This window comes from Scyliorhinus canicula, chromosome 20, assembly GCF_902713615.1.
Source record: "Scyliorhinus canicula chromosome 20, sScyCan1.1, whole genome shotgun sequence".
In the NCBI taxonomy this organism is placed as follows: domain Eukaryota; kingdom Metazoa; phylum Chordata; class Chondrichthyes; order Carcharhiniformes; family Scyliorhinidae; genus Scyliorhinus; species Scyliorhinus canicula.
The window spans coordinates 19,082,879-19,094,931 of record NC_052165.1 but is presented as its reverse complement, the minus strand read 5'-3'; the positions used below and the strand labels follow the sequence as shown (position 1 = coordinate 19,094,931).

The following is a 12,053-nucleotide window of genomic DNA, read 5'->3' as shown; positions in this document are numbered from 1 at the left end:
GACGCAATTCTGCAACTCATCCGTTTCATTCTAGACCACAACGTCTTCACCTTCGACAACAAATTCTTCATCCAGACGCACGGAACAGCCATGGGGACCAAATTTGCACCTCAATATGCCAACATCTTCATGCACAAGTTTGAACAGGACTTCCTCACCACACAGGACTTTCAACCGATGCTATACACCAGATACATCGATGACATTTTTTTCCTTTGGACCCACGGCGAGACATCACTGAAACGACTACACGATGACATCAATAAGTTCCATCCCACCATCAAACTCACCATGGACTATTCTCCAAATTCAGTTCCATTCTTGGACACACTCGTCTCCATCAAGGACGGTCACCTCAGCACCTCGCTTTACCGCAAGCCCACAGATAATCTCACGATGCTCCACTTCTCCAGCTTTCACCCGAAACACATTAAAGAAGCCATCCCCTATGGACAAGCCCTCCGTATACACAGGATCTGCTCAGACAAGGAGGAGCGCAACAGACACCTACAGATGCTGAAAGATGCCCTCGTACGAACGGGATATGGCGCTCGACTCATTGATCGACAGTTCCACCGCGCCACAGCAAAAAACCGCACCGACCTCCTCAGAAGACAAACACGGGACACCACTGACAGAGTACCCTTCGTCGTCCAGTACTTTCCTGGGGCGGAGAAACTACGACATCTTCTTCGCAGCCTCCAACACATCATCAGCGAGGATGGACATCTTGCCAAGGTCATCCCCACACCCCCACTACTGGCCTTCAAACAACCGCGCAACCTCAAACAAACCATTGTTTGCAGCAAATTACCCAGCCTTCAGAACAGCAACCACAACACCACAAAACCCTGCCAGGGTAATCTCTGCAAGACATGCCAGATCATCGACATGGACACCACCATTACACGTGGAAACACCACCCACCAGGTACGCGGCGCATACTCGTGCGACTCGACCAATGTAGTCTACCTCATACGCTGCAGGAAAGGATGTCCCGAAGCGTGGTACATTGGCGAGACCATGCAGACACTGCGACAACGAATAAACGGGCATCGTGCGACTATCAACAGGCAGGACTGTTCCCTTCCAGTTGGGGAACACTTCAGCAGTCAAGGACATTCAGCCTCTGATCTCCGGGTCAGCATTCTACAAGGAGGCCTTCAGGAGACGCGACAACGCAAAATTGCTGAGCAAAAACTTATAGCTAAGTTCCGCACGCATGAATGCGGACTCAACCGGGATCTGGGATTCATGTCGCATTACATTCGGCCCCCACCAACAAGCCTGGACTTGCAGAGGCCTACCGACTGAACTGGCTTGGGACAATTCACACCTCTTTAACCTGGAGTTACCTCTATCTCTGCATCTTTGATGATTTGATTGCCTGCAGGTGCTCGCATTCCGGGGCATCTCTGACTGTGTCTATATAAACATTTCTGGAACAAGCCTTTCCATTCACCTGAAGAAGGAGCCGTGCTCCGAAAGCTCGTGTTTGAAACAAACCTGTTGGACTTTAACCTGGTGTTGTAAGACTTCTTACAGAGATATCTGTGTTTGGGTAAGGTTCAGTATATCAGGACATTAGTCATTTTGCCAACAAATCCATCAACTGAGATTCCTCCAAGGATTTATGTATGTCCATGCTTTGCTTATCTCTTTGTTTCGAAGGTTATGGATAGTAGATTCACATAAAACTACCACATTTCAGCACAGAGTTTACAAGGTGCTCTGTCTTGCTTGTTCTCACGATAGAGAGAATAACTTGTGGGTTACCCAAAGGTGGAAACATCTAGGTGTCCCATTTCAGCTTCTCAGGCACAATTCAGTTGCAGTTCCCAGGTTATTTTAGACATTTTCTTGGGGACAGCAGTTGTGGTCACTCATAAACAGCTTGAGCCAGGGTTCTGCCCACAATGCCCTGTAGCTAATTGGAAATGTCAACATTCCATCTCATACGACAATGGTTTGTGCCCTTGTGTTCAACTCTGTTAAAAATCACCTGGTGTGGCTCAGGAGCCCCACTCTGGCATGGCCATCTTTGCCGCATTTTCTCTGAACCATCATAGAATCCCTGCAGTGCAGGAGGCCATTCGGTCCATCGTGTCTGCACCAGCCCTCTGAAAGAACACTAACTAGGACTACTCCGCCACCATGTCCCTGTAACCCCATAGCCCCAACTAACCTTTGAGCATGAAGGCGACAATTTAGAATGGCCAATCCACCTAACCTGCACACCCGGAGGAGGAAACCGGAACACCTGGAACAAACCCACGCCGACACGGGGAGAATGTGCAAACTCGGCGCAGACTGTCACCCAAGCCGGGAATCGAACCTGGGTCCCTGGCTCTGTGAGGCAGCAGTGCTAACCACTGTGCTACCCTGCAGAGGAAGGCAGTGGAATGAGAAGTTGCACAATTTGCAGGGCTTTGTATTCCCCGTGGCCAGCTGAACTTCTCATTTCTGCTCACCTTTTCCAATGCCCTTCCAAATAAAGTCAGTCTCCATAGGTCACAGCCATCAACTACCAACTGAAGGGCAAGTAGGGATAGGCAATGAATCCTGGCCTAACCAGGGACGCCCACATGCTGTAAAAATGAATAATAAAAAAGGTGCTCCCCGGCATGGAACGCTAATGAAGCATCGTCAGCATAGAACAACTCTCTGATGAGGTCCTTTGCCTTGGGTGTCAGATTGGCAAGGTTGAACAGCTTTGTGTCAGTTCTGGTATGTGAGGCGACATTCTGTATGGCTGACCTGAAGGCAAATGATGGGAGCAAAATGTGTCAAAGAGTATCCGGGCCAGAATACAACCGCGTGTGACCCTACTGCTGTTCTCAAAGGATTCCAATGTTGCCTCAGCATAGCTGATCTTGCATCATGTTGTCATGGAAAGAGGAAATCACACTAAGCAGCTGCAACGGGCAGTCCATTTTCTCCAGCAGCTTTAATAGCCCTCGTCTGCTCACATGGTCGAATACCTCGGTGAGACCGATGAAGGCAATTTAGTGATCTCCCTTGTAAATAGCATTTCTCTTCCAGCTGGTGGACTGAGTAATCATGTCAATGGTGGTTTTTCCAATTCTGAACCGCACTGGGATTGAGGGTGGATGCGTTCAGCCAGGATCTGCAGTTTGACAAGGGCTAAACGGCAAATAATGGAGATGCCTCAATAGTTGTTGCAGTTGTTCCGCTCACCCTTGTTCTTGTACAGGGTGCCAATCTTTGCAGCATACATATCTTGGGACACTGCCCCCCTCCCTCCAGCAGAGGCAGAGAAGTTTGTGCAGGTGTTGGTTTTCTGTGCTTAACGAATTCAGGCAGTATCGCATCAACATCTGGAGCTTTGCCCATTGTAACTGGGTTAATAACTTCCGATGAGCTCCTCCACTATAGGTTCGATATTTAGTCCAACCATGATGGGCAGCTTTGCCAAGAAGTCTAGAGCATTGTCAAGTGATGTCATTCTCCTTAGAGTACTGTTGTACCAATAATTCACTGCGAGTCGATGAGAGTGAGTGAACTTAGGGTTTATTGACCAAGAACCAGCCTGCCTGTGTCTGCCGTACAAAATGAGCGCCGCCCCCAGGCAGCTGATCTACATACCGTTCGAGGGGGGGTGGAGCCCACCAAGTTCTAGTACAATACCTGTAAAGGAGATCACATTACTATTGGGACACAGTGCTACACAGACAGCTTATACCATGGTGAATACATTCACCACATTCACCCCCTGTTAAAAAAATGAAGTCCTGCGGTGGTGAAAGTGGGCTCATTATATGGGCAGTGTGTCGGATTGTTCTTCTAGACCTCCTCAGCTCTAGTGGTGCGGCGGGTACGGGCGTCGCAGTCGTTGTCTCCGGGAGCGTGTTGTCTGGAGCTTCTCCGGTGTGTCAGCGACGGTTGACGGGTGGGGGTAGGCAGGGGGGTGGTGGATGGCGGCAGTGCAGGCTTAGGTAGTACAGGAGCCCCGGGGGGGCATAAGAGATTCAGTGGTTGCGATAGGTGGTGGTGGGGGGAGGGGGGGGGGGGCACGTTGGCCTGGGAACCAGCTGGCGCCAGGTCCCAGAGGAGACCGTGTCTTGCCGTCCGTCTTGGTGCGCGACGGAGGCATACTGGGTGTTGGCATGCAGCAGCTGGACCGTCTCGACCAGGGGGTCGGTCTTATGGCTCCTCGTATGCTTCCGGAGACGGACAGGTCCCGGAGTCGTCAGCCAGGATGGAAGCGAGACCCCGGAGATGGACTTCCTAGGGAAGACAAACAAACGGTCGTGAGGGGTCTCGTTCGTGGCTGTGCAGAGGAACGATCTGATGGAATGGAGCGCGTCGGGAGGACCTCCTGCCAGCGGGGAATCTGGAGACTTCTCGACCGAAGAGCCAGAAGGATGGCCTTCCATACCATCGAATTCTCCCTCTCCATCTGCCCGTTTCCCTGCGGGTTGTAGCTCAGAGTCCTGCTCGAGGCAATGCCCTTACTGAGCAGATACTGACGTAGCTCGTTACTCATGAAGGAGGAGCCCCTTTTTTTTTGTAGTTGCTGGGGGGGGGGGGGGGGGGGGGTCAGTTGTTGTTCTTTGGTTTTTACTATGGTTGTTTTGTTAATATTGTTTTGTTGTTTATATTTTGTGAAAATCGTAATAAAAAAATTTTTTTTTTTTTAAATGAAGGAGGAGCCCCGGTCACTGTGGATGTATGCAGGGAAACCGAACAGGGTGAAGATGCTATGCAGTGCCTTTAAAACAGTGGCCGAGGTCAGTTCGGGACATGGGATAGCGAAGGGGAAGTGGGAGTGCTCGTCAATGACGGTCAGTAAGTATACGTTACGGTTGGTGGAAGGGAGGGGCCCTTTGAAGTCGATACTGAGGCGCTCAAAGGGCCGGGAGGCCTTCACCAGGTGGACCTTGTCTGGCCGGTAGAAGTGCGGTTTGAACTCCGCGCAGACTTGGCAGTCCCTGGTCATGGCCCTGACCTCCTCGGTGGAGTAGGGCTGGTTGCGGGACTTAATAAAGTGGATGAGCCGGGTGACCTCCGGGTGACAGAGGTCATTGTGGATGGCCCGAAGTCGGTCACCTTGCGCGCTGGCGCATGTGCCTCGGGACAGGGCATCTGAGGGGTCATTGAGCTTCCCAGGACGATACTTGATATCGGAGTTGTAGGTGGAGAACTCGATCCTCCACCTCAAGATTTTGTCGTTTTTTATTTTGCCCCGTTGTGCATTATCAAATATGAAGGCTACCGACCGTTGGTCGGTGATGAGGGTGAACCTCCTACCGGCTAGGTAGTGCCTCCAGTGCCGCACAGCTTCCACTATGGCTTGTGCTTCCTTCTCAACAGCGGAGTGTCGAATCTTGGAGGCGTGGAGGGTTCTAGAAAAGAAGGCTTCTGGCCTGCCCACCTGGTTGAGGGTGGCGGCCAGGGCGACGTCTGACACATCGCTCTCTACCTGAAAGGGGATGAACTCATCCACCATGTGCATCGCGGCTTTGGCGATGTCTTCCTTGATGCGGCTGAAGACTGAACATGCCTCAGCCGTCAGGGGGAATGTCATGGCCTTGATAAGTGGACGGGCTTTGTCCATATAGTTGGGGACCCACTGGGCGTAATAGGAGAATAGCCCCAGGCAGCGTTTGAAGGCCTTGGGGCTGTGGGGGAATAGGACTTTGATGAGGGGGCGCATGCGGTCGGGGTCGGGCCCCAGGACCCCGTTTTCGACGACATAGCCGAGGATGGCTAGCCAGGTAGTGCGGAAAACACACTTCTCTTTGTTATATGTGAGATTGAGGGATTGGGCGGCCTGAAGGAACCTCTGAAGGTTGGTATCGTGCTCTTCTGATCATGGCCGCAGATGGTGACATTGTCCAAATACGGGTATGTAGCCCGCAACCCATACTGGTCCACCATTCAGTCCATCGTTCTCGGAAAGACCGAAACCCCGTTAGTGACGCCGAAAGGGACCCTGAGGAAGTGGAAGAGTCGGCCGGCTGCTTCAAAGGCAGTGTAGTGGCACTCTTCCGGGCGGATCGGGAGCTGGTGGTAGGCCGACTTCAGATCAACCGTTGAGAACACACGGTACTGTGCGATCTGGTTAACCATCTCCGCTATGCGGGGGAAGAGATACGCATCCAGTTGCGTGAACCAGTTAATTGTCTGGCTGTAGTCCACAACCATCTGATTCTTTTCCCCGGACGACCACCACTTGCGCTCTCCAGGGGCTGTTGCTGGCCTCGATGATCCCCTCCCTCAACAGTCGCTGGACCTCCGACTTGATAAAAATCATGTCTTGGGAACTGTACCGCCTGCTCCTGGTGACGTGCTGACAGTCGGGAGTGAGGTTCGCAAAGAGCGAAAGGGAGGGGGGGAGAGACCTTAAGACTCGCGAGGCTGCATACAGTGAGGGGGGTAGGGTTCCGCCGAACTTTAAAGTCAGGCTTCGGTGACTGCATTGGAAGTAGAGTCCAAGCAGTAGGGGTGTGCAGAGGTGAGGGAGGACATATAGTTTAAATTGGGCGTACTCGGCGCCCTGTATCGCGAAGTTCGCGACACAGTACCCCCGCATCTGCACCAAATGGGATCCGGAGGCAAGAGAGATTGTTTGGGAAGCGGGGTAGATGTGGAGGGAGCAGCGCCTTACCGTGTCAGGGTGCACGAAGCTCTCGGTGCTCCCAGAGTTGAAAAGACAGGGGATCTCGTGCCTCTGGACTCGGACAGCCATCATAGAGTTTCTCAAATGCTTTGGCCGCGACTGGTAAGGGTTACTGCGCCGAGTTGTGGGTAGTCTGCATGGTCTGAGGTATCGTGGTCACAAAATGGCGGCCCCCATGGGTTGCACATGTCGGGCTGGGTCGAAGATGGCGACCAAGATGGCCGCCCTCATCGGTTGCACGTATCGGTTGGTGCTGGAGATCGCAGCCAACATGGCCGCCCCCACGGATCGCACATGTCAGGGTGAGTCAAAGATGGCGACCCCTACGAGCTGCACAAGGCGGACAACGCATCTGAAGGGGGCGGTACTGGCAGACAAGCAGCCACATTGTGGGGTCTGCAGGCCTGTGAGTCTGTGGATCGGGCCTGGTGAGCTTTCGACTTCGGGGCTTCCGGGCCAGACAAACTCTGGCAAAATGTCCCTTTTTGCCGCTGCATGTCGCGGTGCGGGCTGGGCAGCGTTGTCGGGGGTGTTGGCCCTGCCCGCAGAAGTAGCACGACGGTCCCCCAGGTGCAAGGGACGCCGCGCAGCACAGGCTTACGATGTAGTCGGGTCTGATGACGCCCGTGCCCACGAGGGTTTCGCTGGGTCTGCCGGGAACGCGCTGAGGCTCTGGTGAGCTATCTCCAGCGAGGTGGCTAGCTTTACCGTGTCCTGTATGTCAGTGGCCCCATTTTCCAGCAGCCGCTGCCAGATGTAGTTAGACCGGACCCCAGCCACGTTAAGTGTCCCGGAGCATCAGTTTCATGTGCCCCTGGCCGACACGGGTTTGCAGTTGCAGGCGAGTAGCGTCAGGTTCTCTAGGTATTCGTCGAGCGATTCCCCAGCGCATTGACGGCGGGTAGTGAGGAGGTGCCGCGCGAACACTTCGTCCCCGGGCTTCACGAACTGTCTCTTTAGGATCGAGACCGCCGCTTCGTACTGAATCATACACAATATTCGGTGGCTCACCCGGCCGTGGAGGATGCGCAGCTTGAGGGTATCGGAGAGAGGCGCTGTGAAGGAGTCGAGATAGGCCTCAAAACAGTGGAGCCAGTGGGAGAAGATTTCCTTGGCTTCTGCTGCTCATGCGTCGAGTTCCAGTTTATCAGGCTTTAGAGCAGCTTCCATAGTGATGTCTTTGGTTAATAAATTGTTGTACCAATAATTTACTGCGAGACGATGAGAGAGTGAGTGAACTTCGGCTTTATTAACCAAGAACCAGCCTGCCTGTGTCTGCTGTACAAAATGAGTGCCGCCCCCAGGCAGCCGGTCTATATACTGTTCGGGGGGAGGGGGGGGGGGGGGGTGGAGCCCACCAAGTTCCTGTACAATACCTGTAAAGGAGATCACATTACTATTGGGCCACATTGCTACACAGACAGCTGATCAGCTGATACCATGGTGAATACATTCACCACAAGTACAACGCAAGGAAGTGTTCCACCCATTTCCACAACTGTTTATTGCAATCGATGAGTTGTTTTCTTTCCTTCCATTTGCTAAGCAGAGACTCTCAGCTCCAAGCACCCACTGAAGCAGATGGGACTGTGGCAGGTCAGCACCTCACTATTCAGGAGCTCGCCAACATGAGATGGTGGTGGCTGGCCATGGGATACAATGACTGTCAGAGACAGCCAGTGGCACGCGTTCTCAATGGCAATGGAGCTGGACGTAGCACTCGGAACTGCTGCCAGCTCTGCTGTATTGATCCTCTGCAACATTGCTAGAGTGTCCTCTCCTGGGTACAAGCCTGAGCAAGATTTCTGGAGAAACGAGGTTTCCCACGTCAGACCTCCCTGGCCAAGTCCCAAGGAAGCTTTGGCACCAGCTTGATTATAGGAGTTGCGAGAAAGGTGACATATCTAGTCAGCAGTCTGCCTTTGGGTAGATATTCCCTTATCCAAAAGGTGGTGGAGCTCTCTGTCCACAGCCAGGAGTTTGGTTCCTGAGTGCCAGGACATGTCCACATGCTGGTGGGCCTGGGGAGGGACAAACCACCTCTTTAGCCTGGGCATGTGAGGAATCCAGTTTCCTTGCGCTGGGAAGTGGAGGCACAGCTGAGGACATGCTGGTGTGTATTGCACATCGCAGCACAGGCTGGAAATTAGAAGCAAACCAACACACAAAAGCAGAAAGCATGCTAACTCGCTTCACCCACACACCAGGTGCATTACATCAATCTGTTGGATACACAGTATCTACCTTTAGAATGGACAACCAGGGATGTAACTTTGTGTTCTGAATTAGACATTGTGTGCCTGAAATGTGGCTGGCACAGAGTCCTGCCAAATTTAATGATAGGTTTTTAAAAGGCGGGGTCCTATGTTCCCCAGCCGCCAGCCAGATTGATGAGCTGGCTGTCAGGCAGGAAGGCCTACAGTGGGAGGCCATAATCAGCGAGCAGTGACTACAGTGAGGTCAACAGGATGGGAGTCTCATCAATTCAACTGGTTTCCACTTACTGCAAAACTGAGGATGCCTCCAGAGTGCACCCTCTGGAAAAGCACAGCACTAACAGCAACCTCCAATTTCCCACATTATTCCACTCGTGTGCAGACTTCAGTTGTTGATATCAGTTTCCGTGCAGTCGCGACAGGGAACGATGACAGTTCTGCTGTCATTACCACCACAATATCAGGGACAATTGCACTGTTCCCATCGCAAGGGGCTCATGGCTTAAACTCTGAGACAAACACACGCAAGTGACAGAATTGACCAGGTAACATTAAAAACCCCATCGGAAGAAAAGTGAGATTTTTTTTTTTAAAAGAGGTTTGTTAAGACATGCCTTACCAAAAGTACTAGTGGAAGCAGGATGAGTGACTGTTTCAAAAAGGTGGTTGAACATTCAGGACAAGAAAATGCAAAGGAATATGTGACGGCATCTTAGTGGAACACACTGAGTGAACCGCCAAAGGTGAAATAAAAGTTCTTGATGTTTGGTAAGGTTTCCCTCCATTTTCTTCTCCCAGGAAAGATTCTATGAACACAAATATTTATTTAAAAACCTAATAGCACAGGTGACTAGTACAGGTCGCTCGCCTCCGGGACCTGGAAACATTTATCATGTCACTTCCCATTTCCACCCTTCTATCACCTTCACGTGTCCATCTCCGACACCTCTCTTCCCTTCTTGGCCTCTCTATCTGCATTTCTGGGGATAGACTGTCCACTAATCCATACGATCCCTACAGTGCAGAAGGAGGCCATCTGGCCTATTGAGTCTGCACCGATTGCCTGAAAGAGCATGTGTGCACCTAGCCCCACCCTAACCCCATAATCCCACCTAAACTGCCCATTTTTGGACACCAAAGGGCAATTTAGCATGGCCAATCCACCTAACCTGCACATCTTTGGACTGTGGGAGAAAACCCACAGAGGGGGGGGGAGACATGCAAACTCCACACAGTCACCCAAGGCTGGAATGAAACTCAGATCCCTGCAGCTGTCAGGCAGTGTTAACCACTCTGTGCTGCCATACACAGCAACATCCATTGCAAGACCACCACTACTCCCACATCTACCTCAACAACAACTCTTCCAATCCTGCATCCCATTCTCTCAGGCCGGAATCCGCCTCAGGAACCCACGGCTGGGGCACGGGAGAATTCAGCCCTCAGTTCCTTCACCTCCATTCCCTCTTGGCGATTGGTAATCTGTTTGCAGTCCTTCCTACACTGCTTTAGGTAAATAATTTCAATTTAATCCACCAGCACCTTGTCACCGGTGGACTCTTTTGCAGGTATTTAGGATCATTTACCAAGTTAGTCCCATTGGACATTCTGAATTCTCCCTCAGTGTACCTGATGGTGGCAACTAGGGGATTTTCACAGTAACTTCATTGTAGTCTTAATGCAAGCATACTTGTGACAATAATATAGATTATTACTTAGTTTTGAAGCAGTCACCTACCAGCGCACAAAAGGTGGGTTGGAATAATCCAGGGTTTTTTTCCAGGGTTTGAACCAGGAGATGTCTCGGGCGCACTGACTCCAGAATTGCTCCGGCTGCTGGCTGGACTGGCGGAATGCCCGCCCGTATTCCGCCCGGAGCTCCACCGCCCGGCAGCCAGCGGAGCAGCGCAGCCCCCGCCAGAGCTGGGCGCCCGGCCAGCGGAGCCCAGCAGCCGGCCCCGACCTGGCCCCGCTCCCGCTGCAGGCGGCCAACCCGCCCCGGACCGCCCAGCACCAACCGCTCACCGCCTGGGTCCGCATCCCGGCCCCCGCCTCACTCCAGCCTGGGCCCCGCCTCACTCCAGCCTGGGCCCCGCCTCACTCCAGCCTGGGCCCCGCCTCACTCCAGCCTGGGCCCCGCCTCACTCCAGCCTGGGCCCCGCCTCACTCCAGCCTGGGCCCCGCCTCACTCCAGCCTGGGCCCCGCCTCACTCCAGCCTGGGCCCCGCCTCACTCCAGCCTGGGCCCCGCCTGGGTCCGCAGCCCGGCCCCCGCCTCACTCCAGCCTGGGCCCCGCCTCACTCCAGCCTGGGCCCCGCCTCACTCCAGCCTGGGCCCCGCCTCACTCCAGCCTGGGCCCCGCCTCACTCCAGCCTGGGCCCCGCCTCACTCCAGCCTGGGCCCCGCCTGGGTCCGCATCCCGGCCCCCGCCTCACTCCAGCCTGGGCCCCGCCTCACTCCAGCCTGGGCCCCGCCTCACTCCAGCCTGGGACCCGCGACTGTCCCCGCCTCACTCCAGCCTGGTCCCCGCCTCACTCCAGCCTGGGCCCCGCCTCACTCCAGCCTGGGACCCGCGACTGTCCCCGCCTCACTCCAGCCTGGGCCCCGCCTCACTCCAGCCTGGGCCCCGCCTCACTCCAGCCTGGGCCCCGCCTCACTCCAGCCTGGGCCCCGCCTCACTCCAGCCTGGGACCCGCCTCACTCCAGCCTGGGACCCGCCTCACTCCAGCCTGGGACCCGCCTCACTCCAGCCTGGGACCCGCCTCACTCCAGCCTGGGACCCGCCTCACTCCAGCCTGGGACCCGCCTCACTCCAGCCTGGGACCCGCCGCCCGCGCCGCCTGAAGAAAGATCCCCCAGCGGCGAGGGTGGGAAGCGGAGGCCGCGCTCTGGCTGCCAATATTGATCCAGAATCCGGCCAGGTCGGTGCAAGCGGGGGAGAGCGCCTCCGCCCCACTCCCCCTCCAGAGGGTCCCCCTATTACAGGGTCCCTGTTACAGGGTCCTCCGATTACCAGGGTCCCCCTATTATAGGGGTCCCTGTGGAGGGTCCCCCTATTACAGGAGTCCCTGTGGAGAGTCCTATTTCAGGGTCCTTGTGGAGGTTCCTCCGATTACCGGGGTCCCTGTGAAGGGTCCCCCATTACAGTTTTCCCTCTGGAGGGTCCTATCACAGGGTCCCTGTGGAGAGTCCTC

At 54.2% G+C, this 12,053-nt stretch overlaps 1 protein-coding gene across 3 annotated transcripts in view; it reads right to left on the bottom strand.

Moving 5' to 3' along the window:
• The window catches only part of acss3 (acyl-CoA synthetase short chain family member 3), a 105,731-nt gene extending 94,617 nt beyond the window's left edge, over positions 1 to 11,114 (bottom strand). For all 3 annotated transcript variants that reach the window (XM_038780018.1, XM_038780019.1, XM_038780020.1), the window contains exon 1: positions 10,598 to 11,114. In XM_038780018.1, coding sequence (XP_038635946.1) covers positions 10,598 to 10,899 — 302 coding nt within the window. In that variant the 5' untranslated portion in view covers positions 10,900 to 11,114. The remainder of the gene's footprint in view (positions 1 to 10,597) is intronic.
• Between the last annotated feature and the right edge of the window lie 939 nt (positions 11,115 to 12,053).